Raw genomic sequence first — 24,867 nt, forward strand, 5'->3', positions numbered from 1 at the left:
TTTTTAAGTTAAATAAATTAACAACAGATTACAAAATTCATGCATTAACTGTTTTAAAACAAACATGACTAAAGTTACACGGCCCAGTTTAATTTTTTTTATCTGTTAAAGAGACTTTGGACATGTGATTTTCCGTAAATCAGTCAGATTTGTATCAAGGATCTATGTACATAAAGAATCATGATGTTAGCAAACATCTGTGTAATGATTTACCAATCAGCAGGGGAAAGAAAACAGCAAGAGGACCAGACAGAACAAACAGACAGACGGTTCATGGGCTTGAAGCTTCTTTCCTCTTGGAACTATAACTGCGTAAGTTGTTTTTCTAAACTGATGTTTTATTTTTACAAAAAATGTAGCTTTTTATTCCCATTCTCGTCTCTCACAGCAAATATTAGCAATCACCACCAGGCCTATAGGCTATATTGTAGGTTACTGAATAAAAAATTATATGCATTTCATGTTTCATTTTTAGTATAGAGTTGGTTTTATTTAAAAATACTCTTATGCTAAATATGAGATGTATGTGTTGAGACTATAATTTACAGATTTGTTTTTTGCTTTCTCTCCAAGATTGAATTCAACACTATGAATTGTGTCCTGCTGTTGCTCTGTGCAGGTGTAAGTAAATTAATCACAAAATGAGGACATTTACACAATATTTTGTGGTAGTAAAATAAACAATTTAAAGTGAAATTTTATCAATTGTGAATAACCACTGTACTTTTACTATTTATTTTTCACTACCAAGTTCTTGTTCCGTCTTATTGTCTATGCAGGGAACGGCACGAGCGTCACGACGCTTGATCCAACAGATCGCGATTCGCCTCGCGTCAGCACACAGATGCCCCGCCCAGATCTGTTGCAAATTTAGATTTTTATTTTATTTTAATTTTTTATATCGTATTATTTTCATGCATTATCATAATCACAAACACAGGCTTGTGGCGCAAATAGTTTTCCCGTTCTTTCTGTTTACATGATCATAAGTCTCGCACATAAATCAAGAAAATTGTTTACTTCCGCAGTGCAAAAAAGAGTTAACTAAAACTAAAACCAAAGAACTCTCTCTCTCTCAAGTTGCCAACATCATTTAACTAGATGTACTAAAATAACCAAAAAAATGTTTTTTTTAAACTATATAGCCTAGATGACAAAACTAAAAAGTTTACATTGAAATTATATATATAAAAAAAAAATCTGATTTACATTTTAATCACAATTTTAATTGAAAACGAAAAATAAAACTATGTATAATTATTTATAAAAACTTTAATAGTAATGATAAAAATTACTTCCTCTCAGTAATTAGGTTAGTTCACCCAAAAAGGAAAATTCTGTCATTAATGACTCACCCTCATGTCGTTCCAAACCCGTAAGACCTCCGTTCATCTTTGGAACACAGTTCAAGATATTTTAGATTTAGTCCGAGAGCTTTCTGTCCCTCCATTGAAACTGTGTGTATGGTATACTGTCATGTCCAGAAAGGTAATAAAAACATCATCAAAAGTAGTCCATGTAACATCAGAGGGTCCGTTAGAATTTGTTGAAGCATCGAAAATACATTTTGGTCCAAAAATAACAAAAACTATGACTTTATTCAGCATTGTCTTCTCTTCCGTGTCTGTTGTGAGCGCGTTCACTGCAGTGTAGTGATATCCGGTTCGCGAATGAATCACTCGATGTAACCGGATCTTCACCGGCGTAATGATGTCATTGGCGATGATTGCCCTTGATTCAAGCCTTGGGTTTACCCGCGCTCATAACACTAGCACAGAATCAGTTCAGAATCAATCATCAAAAGAATCAGTTTGGTTCAGACGCTCTGTGTGTCAGTCTGCTTCATGCTGAATTACACATGCGCAGTATCATTAGCTCCTCGGTTCTCGAATCGGATGCGTCTGACAGAAACGGTTCTTGACTTGAGAATGAGTCATTATCTGGCTCGGCTCGGTGTTCATCTTCAGTTCTCTCTTCACAGCAGTTCAGTCAGTGTACTGTTTGAGTAAATGAATTACTCCGGGATATTGGTTTGTTTGAACTCCGAGGGAGTGTCAGCCACATTAAAAAATCTAACAGCTTAAGTCATTTATGGATTTATGCTTATTGGAGACGCGAATCGTTTCAAATAGGGCTGTCACGATATTCGATTTTTCATATCACGGTTATTGTGGCCATAAGAATTCACGATATCGATATATCGTGATATCTATAGAAACCTTGGAGGGGAAAAGATAAGTCAAATGATTTTTTATTTTGTTTATTGAGTTTTTCTTTTTCACCCAACGAACATAATATTGATACTGATAAATGCAGGGCACAAGACTCTGGCTTTCTCTGTCTTCTTTGCAGCTCCTATAAAATAACAAGAGAGAAAATACTGTCAAGTTCAACAGTATGATGAATAAATATTAATGGTAACACTTTACAATAAGATGTCATTTATTAACAATAATGTATTAACATGAATGAACAACGAAAAATACATTACACAATTTATTAATCTTTGTTAATGTTAATAAAAATTGAGTAATTGTTCATGTAAGTTCACAGTGCATTCATGTTTACAAACACAACTTGCGATTTTAATAATTCATTAGTAAATGCTGAAATTAACATGAACTAAGATTAATAAATGCTGTGGAAATATTGTTTATTATTAATGTTATTTATATATGTTAACTAATGTAATTAACTAATGTTAACTAATGAACCTAATTGAAGAGTGACCGCAGATGAGGCATTCAGTGCATGGCACTGCGACCAACTTTTTATAGAGTTTAATGCAGCAAGATCAGTTTTAATCGTGTAACTGTTAATAGATTTGTACAAAGAAATAAAGTGTTACTACGCACAGGCCATATTGATTGCAAATACAAAAACTAGACGAGTAAAGAAAACGCGTTACTTATTAAAATAATCACCCTTTAATCAAATATATGAACACAGAAAACTGCTGTTAACAGGTTAATATAACGTTTCCCATTCTATGACCAGTAAAATAATGGCAACTTACTCTGATGAACACGGCTCTCCTCCGAGTAGCTGCAAGCACTGTGTCTCCTTCTTGTGTGACAGTGTCAGCGTTAAGGCACAATACTGCCACCTGGGAGCTCAACCAGGTACTGGCACTGGAGTATTTACATGTGGTGTTATCATAAGAGAACAGTTCATTTTAAATATTGCGGTTATTGCTAATACCGGTATATCATCACACACTAAATTAACACGATATCTATAATTGTTGCTTTGAATATCATGGTTATCGCCAATACCGGTATATCGCGACACCCCTAGTTTCAAACGATTCAGTTGGATTTGTTGAACTGGTTCAAAAAGATCCGGTTACATCGAATGATTCGTTCGCAAACCGGATATCACTACACTTGAACGCGCTCACAACAGACCCGTAAGAGAAGACAATGCTGAATAAAGTCATAGTTTTTGCTATTTTTGGACCAAAATGTATTTTCACTTGCTTCAAAATTTTTTAACTGACCCTCTGATGTCACATGGACTACTTTGATGGTGTTTTTATTACCTTTCTGGACATGGACAGTAGACCATACACACAGTTTCAATGGAGGGACTGAGAGCTCTCGGACTAAATCTAAAATATCTTAAACTGTGTTCCGAAGATGAACGGAGGTCTTACTGGTTTGGAACGACATGAGGGTCATGAGTCATTAATGACATCATTTTCCTTTTTGGGTGAACTAACCCTTTAACAACAACAGGATGATTTCTGATGTGTCTAATGTAGATAGTTCACTCTAAAGTTAAATTAAATAATTCCTGTCTTTTACTCACCTTCAGGTTGCTCAAAAATAGCTTGACTTCATTTCAGTGTAATTTAAAAAATAAACAAAAATCTGTCCCTCACTGCCTTCAGAGGACTTGCATGTATAACACCCTACACTCATATCAAATGGACCACAACACTTTAATGGTGGGTTTACAATCTCCCCTTTCTTCAGCTTGCCCTCACTACCTGTGACATCACTGTTCTGCAAAGCTCCAGCATTCCCCTTTTTTGTCTTCCTGATGATGCCCCTGTGCTGGATGACCCCACATACACCTGGAGCTTCACGTCTGCTCACACAAAGAAGCAGCACACACTTGAGGAAAAAGGAAAACTCCTGAACCTCAGAAACATAAATGCCACCCAAGAAGGAGAGTATAAGTGTGTTAAGGATGGCTATAAAAGAGAGGATCATATGAGGTTGAGCAGAACATTCACAATACGTGTGGAAGGTTAGAAGGTTTTGTTGCATTGATGACTTTTAATCTCAGAGGTCAATGACCAAAATGAACCTTTTCTTCTTTCTTAGTGCCCCCACCGTTTCAGGAATGGCAGGTCGTCAAAGAAGTAGCTGGGAATGATGTGACACTTCCATGCAAGGTTTCTAGGGTTTTCTCTCCGGGAGAGACAGAAAAACCTCCTGTCATCTGGAAACGAGAGACAGAAAATGGTGTGATGTTTCTCAAGCTCGACAAAGACAGAAATGACCAAGAGAGGGACAAGAAACATCAGAGGATTTTCTGGAACACCCGCCCTGAAGAACAGGACTGGGCAATTAAAATTAGTCAGATCACAGCGGAAGATGCTGGGATGTACCACTGTGTCATAACTAATACATCTCAGATGCTGTCAGTGGAGCTGGAAGTGACAGGTACTCCTTTCAGACACTTATTTAAAATGCAATTTTCTGTCTGTTTTAATGTTATTCTCAAAATGTATTCGTAAAATAAATGAATAAAATACATAAAAATATATTACAATATATGTATATAATTTTTAATAAATACTGTGTTTTAACTTATGAATAACAAATCTAAACAAATAATAATAAAATTTAAACAAATATATTATATATGTGTGTGTGTGTGTGTGTGTGTGTGTGTGACCCTGGACCACAAAACCAGTCATAAGGGTCAATTTTTTTAAATTGAGATTTGATACATCATCTGAAAACTGAATAAATAAGTTTTTCATTGATGTATGGTTTGTTAGGACAGGACAATATTTGGCCGAGATAGAACTATTTGAAAATCTGGAATCTGAGGGTGCAAAAAAATCTAAATATTTAGAAAATCACCTTTAAATTTGTCCAGATGAATGCATATTACTAATCAAGAGTTAGGTTTTTATATATTTACAATAGGAAATATAACAAATACCTTCATGGAACATGATCTTTACTTAAAATTCTAATGATTTTTGGCATAAAAGAAAAATCAGAAATTTTGACCCATACAGTGTATTGTTGGATATTGCTACAAATATACCCATGCTACTTATGACGGGTTTTGTGGTCCAAGGTCACACACGCCTTTTTTTATTTTTTATAATATTCTTACATTTAATTGTATTAAAATACAAAAATATCTGTAAAATTAAATGTTTGCATAAATTCTGTTTTAGTATTATTATTATTATATTAAGAAAATGTATTATAAATTAAAATATAATGAAAACAAATATAAAAGCTTGTTTTAACATTATTATTACACTTTAGAAATTATTTTTTTTTTTAAATAAAAAATAAATTGATTTTAGAATACATTTTATTTAACGATACATTTTCTTTTAATATTATTCTTATATTTAACTTAATAAAAAAAGAAATGATGTAATTTTTAAATAAAATGGATGTATAATTTCTGTTAAGTTTTAATATTATTATAAAAAAACCTAAAACAAACATTTACAAATGTTTTTATATTATTTCTACAGTTAAGGAATAAAATGAAACCAAAAATATAAATAAAATAAGGAAAATATAAAAAAATATATACATTTTGTTTTAATTTTACTCTTACAATATAAGAGTAAAAGAAAAAAATAAATTAGTTATTTTTAAAATATATGTTACTTATGAATTTACTCAAGGGTCATCTACTGTAAAACAACATTTTATCTGTAAATGGAATGAGATTTTCTTTTGGGGTTACGTAAATTACTAGTTATAAATTACGATAATACACAAACTGTATTTTTTTATATTTAAATCACATCCTTTTGGAAAGAAATGAATTATTTTTCAGGGTAACCTCTACCTCCTATTTTATACCTTAGCCCCCCCTGTGCACCCCTGCTCTGGCCACACTGGCCCATGGGAGGACTGTGAGGAACATGACAGCAGATCAGGGCAGGCAATTCTGCAGGATTCACTCAGAGACTTCTCCGCCTCTGTCTACGCCAAACTTAAAGGCTCAAAACCCCAAACCAACTTGATCTTCTCCCCAGTCAGCATTGCTGTAACTCTTTACAACCTGCTATTGGGTAAGACAAATAATGGAGGAACATCATACAGTCTCCAAAAGGCTACACATTGTACTTTGAGCTGCTGAGCCTCTTACTTCTCTCTCTTTGCATCACCGTCTTTCCAAGGTGCTCGAAGTGAGACCAGAAAACAGCTGGAAGCTGCTCTTAGGATTCCCCTAGAATTCTCCTGCGTGCATTCTGAGACAAAGAAACTGAAAGAAGTGTTAAAGGACACACTGAGAATAGCCTCTGCTATCTTTTACTCCCCAGGTAGCCGCAGAAAAAACTGCTTTTTCAAAAGGATATATGTAGTCAGAATAACAGCATTGCTGTAATTACATCAGAAGCACTTATTCTGGACTTCCTTTTGATACTGCCTAAATTAAGACTGCAGTCATAGCCACAGCCTGAAGAGTTTTGTTTCCACAGAGCAACAGTTGGGAGAAGCTTTTGTCAACCAATCAAAGGAGTTCTATGATGCCGTGCCAGAGAAACTGACCAATGACAGCAATCAAAACGTGATTCTCATCAATCAATGGGTGAAAAAGAAGACAATGAACAAAATCACTGAGTTAATTGATTATATAGATCCGACTACCTCGTTTGTTTTGTTAAATGCTGTCTACTTTAATGGTAAGTGACTTTATATATAGAAATACTGTACCTTTATATGACACTTGTCATGGAGTGTTTGTTTTGTTTCTTTGTGCTTTACAGGTAAATGGAAGACAGTTTTTGAATCAACAAAAAAACGGGATAACTTCATGAAGTTTTCAGGTGAGGTCATAGAAGTGCAGACTCTCTACAGCTCCAAGTATAACCTTCAAATGGGCTACAACAAGAAATTACAGGCTGACGTAAGTGTTGCAATTTATGCACAAAGGTCATTATTAGGAAATGGTGCCATTTGTGCGCAACTGACTTGGTACAGAATACTTAACTTAGTTACATTATATTATATTATATTATATATAGGTTTATCTTGTTTAGTGTATGAGGCAAATACATTGTTATTGTTTTTCTATTTAGAATATCAGCCAATTTGCATGCCCCCTTTCACTATTATATATATATATATATATATTTATAAATTATCAAAAAAGTGCAACTGTGTTATATGTTTTTAGATACTTCTGAGGCAAGTTTCTCTTAGTCTTTATTCGTGTCTCATTAAGCTCTATTATGGGAAAAATATCAGTGATTACATAAATTTTTCTTTTCCCAGAAAATTTTGCTTTGGCAAGAAACAGAATAATATTTATTAGATAGGGTGGTGCATTTCAAAAAGTAAAGAAGTATACCTATAGATAAATACATAAATAAAAACACAGTACTTTTCACACAATTCACCTATCTGTACACCGCTGTTTTCAATGTCATAAAAACGGGCTGATGCCTTCCTTGTTCTAAAAAGTCCCACCTTCAGAAATACGTAACGAGTTCTGATTGGGCCAGCGGTTCCTGTGTTGTGATTCGACAGCAGCTTGGAAGCAGCAGCCTCCTGGAAACTCGATTGGGCTAGTTTTGGAGTAGTTTTGAGAAGCAAGTGGGCAGGAGCATGTGCTGGAGATGTACTTATAATCACAGGAGCGTTTTTACTGACGAGATGCGCATGAAAATCGCATTCGTTTTTTTTGTACAGCCCTAACATCAAGTTAACAAAGGTAAACAGCGTTGCCCTTTTTGTAACAAGTTACAAAAACTGTTAAACGCACCAACTTAAATAATAAAATACACTTACCGTTGTGGTCCATAAACAACGCCTTCTCCAGACAAAGAGGGAACTGCTCCGTCTTTCAAGAATAATCTTTGTGCGAATCCGGCATTAAACTGATTGAGATTGAGGAAGCTGTCCTCAGCAAAATGTGCTGCATATAGTTTTACATGTGGATGATAATTTTCGGGAACCGAGTTAAACATAAATTGTAACCATTAATCTCCAAGTACAGCGTCCCTGGGAAGGCCAAACAAAGATTATTGGACTCCGAGATGAAAATAACAGCGTTTCAACGACATGGCGACAAACACAAACGCAACTCTTCCTCCTTCTCCGCAGGCGGCAAGGAAATCGACCGGAAGTTGAAGTCGGCCGCGAGCTGCCATTTTGTAGCAGAACTTCACTTGCGTTAGCATCCCATTGACTTTGCATTCATTTTGGCGTCACTTTGACAGCGAATAACTTTACATTTGAGGCGTTTAAAGACTCCATTTGTCCATTATTTATTTCTAAAGATACACAATGTATAAAGGGCTCCATTACCTTCTATGTTACATTATGGCCCCGTAGAAACAGTTTTTGTAAAAAAAAGGCTAACGATTGCGTCATAACCACTCGACTCTCTGTCGCACAGTAGAGAAATTACCATACAGACAGGAGGAGAAGCTCGCAGGCAATTAACTTAATATGGCGTACTGGCGTTACATTTTAAAATACTATACAAAATAATTAATCAGAATACTTACTCCTGCTCACTCACGCCAAAGAACTCCCCGCTCAAGATTAACGATGGCAGTTTGCACGCACAACCACTAGAAGATTTACATCTGTCAGACAGGTTGCTGATGTCATCAAGCTTAGTTTGAGTCTGCGCGTCAGAAACGGAAGTGCTAAAAATCGCTAAAAATGGGCTTCACTTGTCTCAATTGAGTTCCAATGGGGTCGCTGTGTCCACTTCTTTTACTGTCTATGCTTCTCTGTCGGAGCGCGCCCCCTTTTTGTGAATTAAAGTGGGCAGAGGTTAGTCAAAAAACTGTTTTAGTGACGTCATTACTGCAGGAACTAGAGGGATGTAGTCCAAACGGGTCGTTTTTTGTAGGCGAATTCTGTTAAATAAAATATCTCGCTTGGCATTGAACTTTGAGCTTTAGAATTTTACAGATATTATTTATACTCTAACAAGAACATTACACACTAACTAAAGTTTAAAACATGGGATCACGAAGGGGACCTTTAAATAAATAATAAAATATAATGAAAATAAAAAAATCCTTAGTTTCACATTGCATAAATAAAACAATTTCCTATGAATGATTTTTTAATAAATTGGGAATATTTGTACAAGTACAAACACATACATTGCAGAACTATTTCTCCAGGTTGGGAAGTTCTCTCTTACGGGTAAAAACAGCCTGTACATACTGATCCCACGCACAACATCAGAAGAAGCCTTTGTATTGATGGAGAATAATATAAACAAAGATTCTATTGAAGCAATGGTATCTGAGATGAATAATGTCCCAGTCCAAATCGCTGAGGTCATCCTGCCTAGAATTAAACTGACAGTGGACACACAACTGGAGGACTTACTGAGGAGTATGGGTAAGAAAGACACTTAATTTACTCCAAAATGCTGCATCATTTACTCATCTTGTTCCAAACCTGTAATCCATTTTCTCAGTAGAACACAAAAAGAGAGTTAAAAAATATATATATTTTTAAATGTATATAGCTACACAATCCTATTTTCAATACAACCTAAATATAGTCAGAAAATCGTGCACTATATAATATAATACTAAGATATTCCAAGTCATATATTAACTTTCTGAGAAGAAAATCAGAAAATAGAAATATTTTGGAAAAATGTTTGGCCTGTTTTTCACTCAAAGCTATGATATGGCTTCAGATATATTGGCATATAGTGCAAGAGTCATATGGACCACTTTTATTATATGTTTGGCAGCAGTGAATGGAAAATGAAGCTCATTTTGAGCAGCAGTGAATGGAAAAATTTGGCTCATTTTGTATTCCATTGGGGGGGTTGGGGTAACGGCATGCAGATTTGGAACAAATGTGGATGAGTAAATCATGACCTAATTCTCCTCACCTCTGCTCAGGTTTGTCAGATCTCTTCTCAAAACCAAACTTCTGTGGAATATTTCCGGAGGATTCTGAATCATTCATCTCAGACGCCCGTCACAGCGCCTTTCTCTCACTGACGGAGAAGGGAGTGGAGGCCGCTGCAGCCACAAGCATCTCTTTTTCTCGCTCCTTCCCTCAATTTACAGCTCTACAGCCCTTCGTTCTGATACTGTGGAGCGATGAGGCTGGCGCTCCTCTTTTCATGGGAAGAATAATCAATCCATAAAAAGAGAGATAAAAAGACATCACAACAGTGTCTTGCCACTTTCTGTTCTACATTCACTCTTTTATCACAAATGCATTTATGTAACAATATCATGTTATGCATGCAGAATCTCAGTCATTAAAGATGTACTTTACATCATGCATTCGTTATTTATTTTCCATGAAATGAACAGAAATCTGATGCCTGAATGAAAGATCATAAGACTCGAATGCACAAAACTCGCTCTCATTTCCAAACAGCCACTGTTGAACCAATTTATTTTGGACACGCAGTTACAGAGACCGACACACGATGGCAGTCACATAACATGTTCCACACAGACAGTCAACGAGGACACGTGAGAGAGACTTGAATAATCCTCCTTCAGTTTGACCCCTCCTTCATTAACGCTCCCCCTGGAGTCCCATCTTGGCTGGCAGGTGATGCCAGTCCCTTATCTAAATGCCATGCTGTTTCATCAAAGGTAGCCTGGATTGTCCCAATTCACTGAGCAAAAATAAATACCCTTAGATGGGCCCACTGATGGATATTAGGACAAACATAAGCACTGCAGATCGGTGGTCCATCAAAGCATATGTGACATTCACTTGGCATGCAGCTGCTTAGAATAACATTTGATAATTATACACTACTTAGGCAATTCATTTGATAACTCAAATGTAAGAAATAATATATATGAAAAAAAAGAGTCAGGAATGGCCACAGGGGTAATGACAGGATTAACAATATTTTTTTTGTGCAATTAAATGCATAAAATGTCTTCGATCAAGACCAGATTCAGAAAAGTAGATTCAGGTAGCTGATTTATGGAGTCTAATAAACAGCTAATAAATGCAATCACACAGATACAATTAACAGCCGAAATTCCCACGCATGGCAAGAAATCTGCAATCGTTTCACAGATCTTATGTCAGGATGACAAAACAAGTGTAACAAAGCGAACAGAACAAGATTTTGTGTTCTGAACCAAAGACATCCTTGACAGGTAGTTTGTCCTTCAAAGGCTTGGTATGATTGCTAATTTAACCCCTAATGGGGCGTGCAGTCGTGCATGAGGCCTTCCAGAGGCGATTCACCCTCCATACTGGCACTGTCCTGGCAGTAAGGCCTCTAAACCAGTAGAGGGCGCCGTGGAGAGAGAGAGAGCAAAAAAGACTGTCAATGTGCATCAGCGCTTGTTTTTTTGTGTAGGAGACTGTACAAACATTCAACAGAGACACGTACAAAGACAAAACACAGACAGGGGCATTCACACACACATTTGTGTTGAGGTGACTGTCATTTGGTTCTTCTCGAAGTGACAGGCGGCAGTTCTTGAGTGAACGTTTAAATCCATAGACAGCTCCTTTCATTGCTTTAGAGTTCCTTCATGCGCCATCCCTTGTGCTTTTCCTGTGCATCATGTTTTTGTCGGGCTGGAAGAGACTGTAAACTTTCATCCGTAACAAATCACAAAAGATAAATACATAGGTACACATACACATTTACAGTCAGCTGGATGTGTTGTGCTTTGATAGTGTGCAAAATTAAAGCACCACCAACTGTAACAAACACCAGGATGCTATTACACGTTTCACATGTAATAAACAATAACACTATAATATGGCATGAGCTCCTGTGGCATAGTCACAACACAGTACGATTTCACATTAGTGACGTGTAGACCAGAAAAAGGGGTCGATTGTTTGTGCGTCACAATCTGGGCTTGTGATCACACACTTGCTTCTTTCTCATCACAAAAGAATCTGAAGCTGTACAATAGATTATGATGCTTTTTCTCACGCATTAATATTGAATGTCGACGTCATCGTCATCATGCTCAGACTGAGCATTATTGCATTTCTTTATCATTATTACATTTCAGAGGATGAACATATGTGTGCTTGTCTGTGTTAGTCACTGCTAGGGGCTCCTTGCTGTGTTAGTGTGTGCCAGTACTCCACTTTCTTTCCTTTGTTTTTTAGACACTCAAACCAGTGTTTCAGTCTCTCTCCTTTTGCATTAATCCCCAATTCAACACCACCTGAGAAAGAGAGAGAAAGAGAGAACAATAGGATACCAAATGAAAAATAGCAGGACTGCATGATTACGAAAAAATTAATAAATCATAATGAATAATTACACTACTGTTTAAAAGTTTGTGGTTAGACAGATTTTTTTTTTATGTTTTTGAAAGAAATCTCTTATGCTCACCATGGCTGGATTTATTTGATCAAAAACACATTAAAAAAAAGCATACAATTATTAAATAATATAATGTAACCGCTTTATTCAATTTGCTGAGTTGCTGATAAAAAAACATTTCTTATTAGCAATGTTGACATTTTTTTATACATTTTTGTGAAAAAAAATTATTTCCAGGATTCTTTGATGACTAGAAAGTTCAAAAGAACAGAATTTATTTCTAATTGTTAGAATAAATATGATTTATCCTTGCTGAATAAAAAATTTAACCCCCCCCCCCCCAAAAAAAAAAAAAAGAATATTAAATTATTACAGACCCCAAACTTTTGAACGGTTTTGTATTTTCCTTTTGTGTGTGTGTGTGTGTGTGTGTGTGTATGACATGCAACTGCATGCTATATTTGTCTAATATATTCGGTTTTATACTGTTCATAATTTACCCTGGGTTGTAATTAGATGCTTATTTACATATTTATAAGGTTAATAACACCAAGCGGAGAGTGATGATGAGCATGCAACCTCTTTCAATACCTGCATTTCTATATTCACACATAAATCGGTTTTAAATCTTGTGTTTATAATGACAGTTTAACTTTCCCAATGGAAAATGTAACTAAAACAGCACATGAATATTTAATTGATGAGGTAAGTATTATGGTTGGATGTTTCCCCACGGTAACATTCTAGCACATGCTATCTGCTTTTTAAAATTACAAAAGTAAATTATATTGCGTACATACATATTGCTTATATATGTGTATATAATATGTATATTTGACTGTGTTTTCTGAAGCTGACACTTCAGCATGTCTCTCCCTAGTCTAACAACTAATGCTTGCTCTGAATAATGAAAGTGCGTGTGACTATGTTGGTGGACACAAGCTGCTTTTCATTTCATCAGGGCCCTCACATACTGAGCTTCTGTCCCGCTTCGATCACTCCTACACAAACACACACCTCACATCAATACCACATGCTCATGGCCACGAGCAAGCCATGACAAATGAACCCTACGCATGACATCCCTGTCATAGGGAATGAAAGAAAAAGAAAGGAAATAGACAGGGAGCAGGTGAAAGAAAGCAAGTTGGAAAGATCCAAGAAAAAGTTAAATAAATACTAAGCTTCATTGCACTTGTCAATCCGAGACCTGCGTCCTCGGTGTGCCTTTACGCCTGGATGTCTCTCACAAGCCTCCATTCATTCACATCCCTTCATGTCTTTACACTTCTGTTGATCCCCCCAATCCATTCCTCAGCCATCCCCGCTAAATCAGTAACACTGACATCAATTACTCTCACTGTCCTGATCGTTACAGAGCACTCGTGTCATTCAACCATAAATAAACAACAAGAGCTTTTCTGTTCTTGTCTCTTCCTTGGTTTCTTTTCATTAAGGGACAGTTCAGCCAAAAATGAAAATTCTGTCATCATTTACTCACGCACATGTCTTTCGAAATCTGTATGATCTTTTTTCTTCTGTGCAGCACAAAAGCAGTTACATATTTATAGCAGAATGTTCAAGCTGCTTTTTCATTAAAAGTAAACAGTGACCACAGCTGTCGAGTGACACTTTCAGCAATTAACGACTATTTTAGTATGATTCACACTGGACTACTTTTATGGTCCTTTTTTTTTTTTGGAGCTTGACAGCCCTGGACCCCTTCCACTTTCCTTTGGTGCTCCAAGGAAGGAATGGCATGAGAAAAAGCAAATGATGAGATCTTTGGATGAACTTATATATAAAACTCTTTTCTTATTCTGTACAGGAAACGAGATATGCAAGTTGTAACATTCACTTCTACAAGAACAAAGCATCAAAGCAGCACCATCTTAAAGGAAAGATCCATGTCAAAATACGTTGAGCTCTACCTGCAGCATCTGTGGCATGCTGACAATCATTTGAGTTGTCGCTCGGTTTGCATTTACGTGGGAAGTCTATGCAGCAAAGCTTTCTGCAGAAATGTTCAAATCAAGTCACTATCTTACTATCAATGTGTATAACAGACATATTCTATAAATCAGTTTTTTGTCCTTGTACTTAATTTTGCTGCAAAGTTGTGTGTATGCAGTGTAAATACAGAATGTATAACTAAATATAAGAAAGGCACTAAACAACTGTTTCTTGTATAAATCAAGGTATTAACAAGTTAATTTTGAAACTTTGTGTACTTCATGTTTAGTTAAATGCTTCGAACCAAAGACTTCAATGGAAATGCATATTTTTGCTTGTAAAACTCACCTATGAAGTCATTGCTCATGCCTAGGTCATAGTCCCATACTGAGATCTCCAGGGTTTTTTTGGCTAGCTGATCAAGTGGGACTTCATAGGAAAACTCCTGGGTTCAAGACGACACACATGAGTTTTGGTAGAGGGACAAAACAACATTTATATTTATAATGAGTGGTGTGGTCACATTCGACTTTGATTATGCAAAATTACGAACAGCAGGATAGGCTTTCAGGATCACATTCTAGGGCTTCTGCTTTTAAATAAATCATAACTTTTAAGTAACAACAGTAATACAATAAAATGTGTCATATATACCACCTACAACACTTTCCCACAAATTGCAAAAAAAAAAAAAAGTTTTTATTCTTCATTTTGAGTTGAGATCAATCGGTGACTATAGAAATTCACAGGTCAAAGTTGATCAATCTTTGGTATGCAGCCAAGTATGAAAATTCTTCACTTGTGCCTGCGTTTCCACTCGCCCACATTCACATGAATATGAATGGATCTGAATATACTGTAGCTGAAAGTCTAAAGGACTGCATGACTGTGGCAATATCCTAATTGTGACGCATTTCTCCCTGATTTTTTATTCAGATTTTTCCTTTAGATTAAAATGTTACGCTTTTAAGGTCTATAGACTCATTTAAATGCCTTTTGTTTTCCATTGCATTTGTCTGTGACTGATGCTCAGTCACAGCAAAAAATTGTTTAAAAGACAATTTAGTGCAAGTTGACTTAAGAAAGGATTCAGTTTCTTAAATTTGTTTATTAATCAGGAGAGACATAATCTCAATTAATTGTGGAGCTTCATGTGACCACACCTTTAATAGGAATAGCTGACCTCGTTAAACTCCGGGTTTAGAGTCTTCTTCTTCACTGAGGTTTTGTATTTGGACTTTTTCCCCATGTCAGGCCGCAAAACACTGATAAAGAAAAAGAGAAAGAGCCAGAAATGAATCATTGCTCTGCAGTGAGAATTTTATAACTTCTAAAACATCAAAGCAAATCATTAGCACGGTTAATGCTCACAAAACATCCACGACACAATCAAGGCAGAAAAAAAGCACAGACAAGGGTGTAAGAGCTCATTTTAGAGCATGACGAATTCTAGAGCGAGAATAGAGAGAGAGACCTTGTATAGTGAGCTGGCGATGGTGTTGTTCTGGGTGATTCATTCAATCTATTACAGACTGAGAGATGATAATCTCTAATTGAGGATGGATGGAATGAATGGATTGAGAGGGTGTTGGAGGACAGATGATGCATCCCTAAGATCTGTGGCTCATGGAGTCATCAGTGGATAACCAACCAGGAATCATTTATTATTCATGAGAGATCTCAACCTACACAACATGTTACAAGGAGAAAGATGGAGAGAGAGATGTGTGATATGTGAAGAAAAAAAAACGCATGGGTATATGATGCAGGAGACATATTGCCATCTACATGGATCCATGAGTTATGAATCCTGCTCCCAGTACCCGAAGCAGTTACACAGCACACAGCTAAATACACTTTAATAACACTTAGAACAACATTAAATTCACTATGAATGAATCGTGCCAGTGTATATTTGCACAGGACATCTGTGTTGTTGGAGGCTGATTAATTCAAATAATTAAACTAATCAAGTAACTGCAATTCAGAAACATAAATTAGCTCTTTAAAATGATGAACACACACATGACTAGACTGTACGTCTGGATATATGCTGTTTTTGGTGCTTTTCTCTGTCATTTGATGAATATCTGCTGCTATGATCAAAACAAAATGATCAGAGCATACAATACGAACACAAAAATCTCTCAGATAAAATGAATTTAAATAATGCAACATTTACGGGCAAATATCACTGCATTTTGTGAATAATATACATCAGAAAATATAATCATATATTACTGTATATAAAATATATAATAATAATAATAACATTATATAGAATGAATTACATAAAACCAGTTGTTTTAATATATTACCAAATTTTATGAGTGACCTATTTGTTGAATTTTGAACTCAATTCATTAAATTTCAGTCAATTATAGTGATCCAAATGACAGAAACATTCAAAAACAAGAAACCATCCAACAAAATCCACAAACACATCATTCTACTGATGACTGCTTCTCTAATCTCAGGGAGTTCAACACGGGATTCACAAAACGCTTGCTGCTGAAAGATGAATCAGTATCCTGTTTATTTGGGCCAGCTGCTCCACTGAATCACAACCTGTAAGTATGATAATTAATGGATGTTTATATTTTCTATCAAGTGTTTAAAATACAGAACTATTGAAATAGGTGTATCATTTCTGACATGCACTGTACGTGGTAGATCAATCACAACAGACTGGGCCATCTGACCAATCAGAGCAGAGCAGGCTCACGGAAAGGAGGGGTTTAGAGAGACTGAATCTTTGAACTGCTTCAAACGAATCATTTGAGAATAGCTGGAAAATAAGGTGGTATTAAATGCATATTTTGAGAAAACGAAAGCGTCTTTTGACTTTGCATGCATGTAATCCTATTTTAGGAATTTCCTAAAACAATATAAGGAACCGTAAAAATTGCACTTTAAATGAGTTTCTTGTAAGCTTGTTTATTAAACTGGTGTGTAAAAGAAATAACACACTTGCAATCATGCTGTCAGTTTCCATTTAATGTCAACTGGATAATATTGATGGATTATCATTTAACAGCACAGTGTGTGTTTGGTGCAAAAAATGATTTACCACTGGATAATAACCACTGGACTAATGACACACTATTGAAACTAATAATAGATGCTTGAGTGGTGCATCAATATAAAATCAGCCAATCTTTAGATATTAATTGACTGATTTGCTGGTACATGTCAGGATATTAATCAGAATATTAATGATGTTTTATTTCTGTGTGAAAAGCTTTATGTCACTGACAGGATGACTTTGCATTTGTAATGACTTTTTAATGTGATCCTATTAATTTTGTATTGACAAGTCCTGTAAAAAGTGTTGGATATTAATTGGACGTCATTTAAATTTACAACATTTTTGGATGTGTTCCTCTACCCCAGGCCTAATGAATAGACAGGCGTGGGACATGGGACAGCTGTTTCTTTCATGTCTTCATGGAAAGTTGTGACAAAGACATCAACAGTTTGTCAGACCTTGAAAGAGTTACAGGGCAGATAAACTTGGTTTAAATAGCAAAACTGACTGATGCCAAGATTGCTAATATTAGATGCTATTACATTAAGCATGAGGCACATAATGTCCTTCTCAAGAAGAGCTGCAAGAAATTTCATTCTTGATACTACAGGGTTCACTTCAGATCTAACCCTAAGGAGACAACTGTCATCATCTGGGTAATTAAAAGAATAACTGTCGTCCTGGAATAGCCCGTCTACAATGACAACCGTCAGTCCTGTATGAAAGAAGAAATTTGTCATGGACAGAATGTTTACGTGTTCAATGAGACAGTCTTGAGTATTGGAAATCATTGTGTAGCGAGGGCAAATTCTGATGAATAAGAATGACTATCGGGCTCTATTCTTACAGAGCAAGTTCAGTTCATAAGAGGCATGGTAAAACAAAAAAATCATTTTACATGATATTTACATATATTAAAGATGAAGTGTGTCATTTGTAATTAGTGCAAGCAGCATAAAATTAGTGTGTAATTATCATTCCTGTAGCTCAAACAGTAGCAAGACTGAAGGTCATGAGTTTGATTCCAAGGGCAAGTGCATGAACTTATTAGAAGTACACCATGAAAGCAATGTATTCTGCCAAATGTAAAGGTAATTTCTGTGCCACTAGTGCCATCAACTGAAAATGTGTATGCGTGCCAACTTCCCTTCTATATTATGCAAAATTCATTATGTCCAAATACACAGTATTCCTTAAGATACTAGCTAAAAAATTCATGAATAGCCTACTGCTACCACCCAGAGTCACAAATATCCAATAGACACTTTACAATCCAATGAGGCCACGAGAGAGTCATCACATGACAATGTTGAAATCTAGTGTGCTGTAGGATGTAGTACGTCCGGACTGAATTACAACACACGTGTATACTTAAAACGAAAATGTACAGTACTATTCAAAGCTTTGTTTTTTGTAACAGTTTAATAGTATTTTATGAAAGTCTCATAAGCTCACCAAGGCTGCATTTATTCAGTCTAAATACAGTAAAACAGTAATATAAAGTAACTTTTTTTTATTTTAATATATTTTAAAATGATATTTATTCCTGTGATGGCAAATTAAATTTTCAGCATAATTCTTGAGGTGTCACATGATCCTTTAGAAATCATTCTGATATGCGGCTTTGCTGCTCAAGAACATTTCTTCTTATTATCAATGTTGAAAATAGTTGTGCTGCTTAATATTTTTAAGAAAAATGTGATATTTTGATATAGTTTTGATGAATATGTTCAAAAGATTTATCTGAAAAAAATTTTGTCTTAATTTTGATCAATTTAGTGCATCTTTGTTGAATAAAAAGAGTAATATATTTTCAAATATATATATTTTTTAGTAAATTAACTTAAATTGAAAAAAAATCTTACTGACCAAACTTTTGAACGGTACTGTACTTCATTAATGTTTGCTCAACAAATGAAGTAAATATTGCAATCATTTTGGATGCCATAATGACTGTTTTCCTAAATACTTCCATTCCATCTTCCATTAATAAGTCAAACTGACAGTCCTGTCTCTAACTCACGCCACTGCGTCAACTCTGCACTGAGACTGGAGAAAGTATTTTAATCAAGAAAATTACACACTTCAACTTTAATGTGCACCTGCATCCATGTATATGTGAATTAGTCACTAATTACATTTTGACTTAATTGTTTCTGCAATTAGTGAAAAATGCACATTCAAGAAGTCGGTGCACGATGCCAAGTGTCTGAATAAACATTTGAATGTGAGCCTAAATGTCTCGCCGTTGAAACAAGTTCAGATGAAAGCAGAACTATTGAAATTGTGTCCCATGTAATGACATTAATTAGAGCATGTGCAATAATATCTGCATTCCCTTGTCTGTTCTAATTATGTGGTGATGCCGAGGGCCAGATGAAAATAGAGCTGAACTCTACAAGGTCTCATTCATAATCACACACAATCTGAAAAGTGGGGGCATATCTAAATCTTATCAGCCTCTTAATACACATTAGAAATATCATTAGTTTTAAATGCATAGTTTCCACAGACACACTCATGCGAGAAAGTACTTGAAAGCATAAAACTAAAACTTTCCAGACACGGCATTGTTGTGACAGATATGATATGAATTTAGAAAAATGCGTACGTTTGTCAAAGAAGTCTTTTCTTCTCTGCTGTAGTTCATGTCTTCGCTCCTCAGGAAGTTTACTTACTTTCTGTCAGCGGCTCAGCACAACTGTGCCAGGCGTACTTGAGTCATGAATATTAATTATTTTGTGATGTTCTGATTTGCTAAAAAGCAGACATTTAATGCTGGCCTCAACTGGATTACTGTTTATCATGTGCGTGTTTGTTCACTATAAAAGCAACCGATTGACAGAGGCTTCTGCAACATTAAATCAGAATTGACTTGATTTTACTTTCTTAATACCCATTCCTGTTCTTATTCTTTTTTTTTTTTGGACATGTTATTCGAAAGAAAATTAGCATCTTTAAATGCTCATTTAAAAAAACATCTTTCCATTGTGGCTAATTTGACCAAATTAATGACCTCCAATAACCTGTCATGAACAGATCTGATTTTAACACTGAGATTTTTTTTTCATATTTTCCATTTTGTTGTTTTATTGTCACTTTTTTATGTCTATAAAGTTTTTTGTCATTTTTATTTTTTAGTTCATCAAGTTAAACTAAATGAAAATAAGAAATGTTACCTTGGAAACTACTTGAAATAATTTGTTTATATATATATATACAGGTCCTTCTAAAAAAATTTGCATATTGTGATAAAGTTCATTATTTTCCATAATGTAATGATAAAAATTAAACTTTCATATATTTTAGATTCATTGCACACCAATTGAAATATTTCAGGTCTTTTATTGTTTTAATACTGATGATTTTGGCATACAGCTCATGAAAACCTAAAATTCCTATCTCAAAAAATTAGCATATCATGAAAAGGTTCTCTAAACGAGCTATTAACCTAATCATCTGAATCAACTAATTAACTCTAAACACCTGCAAAAGATTCCTGAGGCTTTTAAAAACTCCCAGCCTGGTTCATTACTCAAAACCGCAATCATGGGTAAGACTGCCGACCTGACTGCTGTCCAGAAGGCCATCATTGACACCCTCAAGCGAGAGGGTAAGACACAGAAAGAAATTTCTGAACGAATAGGCTGTTCCCAGAGTGCTGTATCAAGGCACCTCAGTGGGAAGTCTGTGGGAAGGAAAAAGTGTGGCAAAAAACGCTGCACAACGAGAAGAGGTGACCGGACCCTGAGGAAGATTGTGGAGAAGGACCGATTCCAGACCTTGGGGGACCTGCGGAAGCAGTGGACTGAGTCTGGAGTAGAAACATCCAGAGCCAACGTGCACAGGCGTGTGCAGGAAATGGGCTACAGGTGCCGCATTCCCCAGATCAAGCCACTTTGGGCTACAGAGAAGCAGCACTGGACTGTTGCTCAGTGGTCCAAAGTACTTTTTTCGGATGAAAGCAAATTTTGCATGTCATTCGGAAATCAAGGTGCCACAGTCTGGAGGAAGACTGGGGAGAAGGAAATGCCAAAATACCTGAAGTCCAGTGTCAAGTACCCACAGTCAGTGATGGTTTGGGGTGCCATGTCAGCTGCTGGTGTTGGTCCACTGTGTTTTATCAAGGGCAGGGTCAATGCAGCTAGTTATCAGGAGATTTTGGAGCACTTCATGCTTCCATCTGCTGAAAAGCTTTATGGAGATGAAGATTTCATTTTTCAGCACGACCTGGCACCTGCTCACAGTGCCAAAACCACTGGTAAATGGTTTACTGACCATGGTATTACTGTGCTCAATTGGCCCGCCAACTCTCCTGACCTGAAATCCATAGAGAATCTGTGGGATTATGTGAAGAGAAAGTTGAGAGACGCAAGACCCAACACTCTGAATGAGCTTAAGCCCGCTATCGAAGCATCCTGGGCCTCCATAACACCTCAGCAGTGCCACAGGCTGATTGCCTCCATGCCACGCTGCATTGAAGCAGTCATTTCTGCAAAAGGATTCCCGACCAAGTATTGAGCGCATAACTGAACATAATTATTTGAAGGTTGACTTTTTTGTATTAAAAACACTTTTCTTTTATTGGTCGGATGAAATATGCTAATTTTTTGAGATAGGAATTTTGGGTTTTCATGAGCTGTATGCCAAAATCATCAGTATTAAAACAATAAAAGACCTGAAATATTTCAGTTGGTGTGCAATGTATCTAAAATATATGAAAGTTTAATTTTTATCATTACATTATGGAAAATAATGAACTTTATCACAATATGCAAATTTTTTGAGAAGGACCTATATATATATATATATATATATATATATATATATATATATATATATATATATATATATATATATATATATATATATATTTTTTTTTTTTTTTTTCATTCAAAGTTTCAATTTAGTTAAAGTTTCAGTTTTAGTTAACTATAGTACTAAATGATGAAAGTGTTTTTCTTTCTTTCTCATTGAATATACTGTTTAGCTAGTAAATGCAGAAAATGTTGGAAGTAAAATGGTTCACAAATGTGGCCCATCAACTTTTAAATCATTAATTTAGCCTTTTTATCTTTGCAACCCAAGAAAACAAATCTCTTTAAAGCGTAACAGTTATCAGATAATCTGAATTTCGAAATTTCCTAAAGTGTTTACCTCTGTATACACATAATCTCCTCTGGAGATAATTAACTAATCACTGATTGCTCTAAAAATAACTTTATTGAACGGAAAGGCTATGTCTACAAATTATTTGCTTGGTTAATTACATTTGAGATGTTTCAAACACAGCTGATGTGTCGATTCCTTTCCTGAATTTCTCTGAAAATGCCTGTAGCCTTGCCTTAGCACATTGATTAAATGGATTTCCTTCTTGCAACCTGGATATGGTGATTACATTCACATACAGGAGAGAAGAGATAGAGAGTTGAGGGTAAGCTTCCCTGCCTAAGCTTCTTTGGTTAAAACCAGACACTGTGTGTTGCCCGAGAAAAACATCTCAGAAAAAACAAAAACAAAACAGTCACTAGCTGCCCTTCTCTAAATATAGAGATGTAGTTTCTCCTTCCCCCTATGGAAAGACTACAGTATTGATTGGCCCCCAGTTTCCCTCTACAGTTAATCTCTACTTGTGTCCAGTGTCATGTTCCCTCTATTACAGTCTAAGCCAGTCTGGCACTCAACAATAACGATGGTCTGCTGACCCGGGGCCAATGTGGGAGAGTTAGAAGCTGACCAACACAAATGGAATTTTGACAAAATTAAGTGAAATACTTGAATGAGAAGCATCTTTTAGAATGGATTAAAATGTCAGACTAATTTAAATCCCATCATTTTCAAACCAATGAGTTTAAAATTATTTATACGGTTTAATGGTAAAATTTATAAAAATTATTTCAAACTGAAATATTATTATTTTTATTTTTGGGGCGAATGATAATTGATTTCTATAAAGAAAAATAGTTACAAATATAAATAAAGAAAAATCAGCCACAAAAAAAATTATATAAACATGCTGTCATGGAGTTTATCCATAGAATTATAGCTGTATCATTTCTTATATTGTTGTTGTAATTGTTTTTCTTAAAAAAAATTGACATTTCAAAATAGAAACATAAAATAGAAATACATAAAAATAAAAACAAAATGAAATTGGAAAATTCATTGGACATGAAAAAAAAATTACAAATATTTACTCTTCTTTGTTGAGTCTTACTATTTAGCCCTTTTTTCAAAATGTATATATAAATTAATATTTCAATGTAAATTATTTACATTAGCTAATTGGTGACACTGGAATACACCAATAATGTAAAAGCCCAGTGTTTTCAATTATGTCGCTTCATTTTATTTTTTAGAATCCATTAAATTATTACAAATAAAGCCTTTATTGCTATTAAAAAGACACGAGTGGCTGATGCAGAAAATCCAGTCTAATAAAATGAGTTTACTGCTTCAATAAATTCCAGCTAAATCCAGCCATAACTGGAATCAACCTCAGCGGACAAAAAGCCAAATAACATTTGGTCCAGCGGTCACAATGCACAAACAATCCCAGCATCCAAACAAGCCATGCTGTCATACATGTCATACATGAGAGATGGAGTCAAAATGTCCACCTTATCCTAAACTATATTGACAAGTCTAGTCCTAAACAAGCGCTAAAGCAGCTGTCACACACATGCACACGCACACTCCCAGCAGTCTATCCCGCTGTATAAAAGCAGTCCACTCTCTAACAATAGATTTCCACTGCTCCAGTGCGGCCATCAGTGCCTATAACTGGCACGATAAACAAGGAAATCCTATCTCCTCGGAGCAGATAGCGGAAAAAAACTCCTCTGCATCACACAACACATCAAAATACATTCACGATAAGAATGAACAGGACCCCATTTACAGAGAGAGAGTGGTCCAAGATTTATGCATGCTTTTTCAGACTTGAGCGGAAAGAGAGAGAGCGAGGAATGGATACTGTTGAGAAGAAGAGGTATGGCAAATGATAAAAGAACATGTGATGGGAAACCACGGGTGGCAAACTGAAACTGAGAGAACAAGGTTAAAAAAAATGACGACCGAGTTTTTTCTGACTTTCCGCTTGCCTCTTGACTCTCTGCATCCATCTCTATGCCCCAATCATTCTCTATGCCTCTAAATAAAATCTCCTCATGTCTTATGGTGTGGGTGGGCTTTGAATTACTCTTCGCAAGAACCCACAGGGGGATAAATTATGATCAACCGGAGGTGCAGAGAGAAATAAATCAACTTGAAATGAAATCCATGATGCTAACTAGGAGGAGGGCAAAGCCAATGAATTGAGTCATATTGCAATAACATGTACTTATGTTTGCATAATGCGGTGCTATGCAATGATTCAAGCGAGGACAAACTAAATTATGCATGTT

At 35.6% G+C, this 24,867-nt stretch overlaps 2 protein-coding genes across 4 annotated transcripts in view; one reads left to right on the forward strand and one right to left on the reverse strand.

The window, feature by feature from the left end:
• Window positions 1-562: 562 nt before the first annotated feature.
• Window positions 563-10,494, forward strand: serping1 (serpin peptidase inhibitor, clade G (C1 inhibitor), member 1). The gene is made up of 9 exons (XM_059504033.1): window positions 563-621; window positions 3,978-4,254; window positions 4,332-4,673; window positions 6,080-6,286; window positions 6,395-6,538; window positions 6,698-6,901; window positions 6,986-7,125; window positions 9,365-9,587; window positions 10,106-10,494. Exons 1-9 carry the CDS (start codon window positions 589-591, stop codon window positions 10,354-10,356), a joined length of 1,821 nt encoding a protein of 606 aa, XP_059360016.1. The 5' UTR covers window positions 563-588; the 3' UTR covers window positions 10,357-10,494.
• Window positions 10,495-10,596: 102 nt separating this feature from the next.
• Window positions 10,597-24,867, reverse strand: part of doc2d (double C2-like domains, delta) — a 34,640-nt gene continuing 20,369 nt past the window's right edge. For all 3 annotated transcript variants that reach the window (XM_059504034.1, XM_059504036.1, XM_059504035.1), the window contains 3 exons: window positions 15,617-15,698; window positions 14,782-14,878; window positions 10,597-12,379 (listed from right to left, as the gene is read on the reverse strand). In XM_059504034.1, coding sequence (XP_059360017.1) covers window positions 12,249-12,379; window positions 14,782-14,878; window positions 15,617-15,698 — 310 coding nt within the window. In that variant the 3' untranslated portion in view covers window positions 10,597-12,248. The remainder of the gene's footprint in view (window positions 12,380-14,781; window positions 14,879-15,616; window positions 15,699-24,867) is intronic.

This window comes from Carassius carassius, chromosome 21, assembly GCF_963082965.1.
Source record: "Carassius carassius chromosome 21, fCarCar2.1, whole genome shotgun sequence".
Lineage (NCBI taxonomy): Eukaryota > Metazoa > Chordata > Actinopteri > Cypriniformes > Cyprinidae > Carassius > Carassius carassius.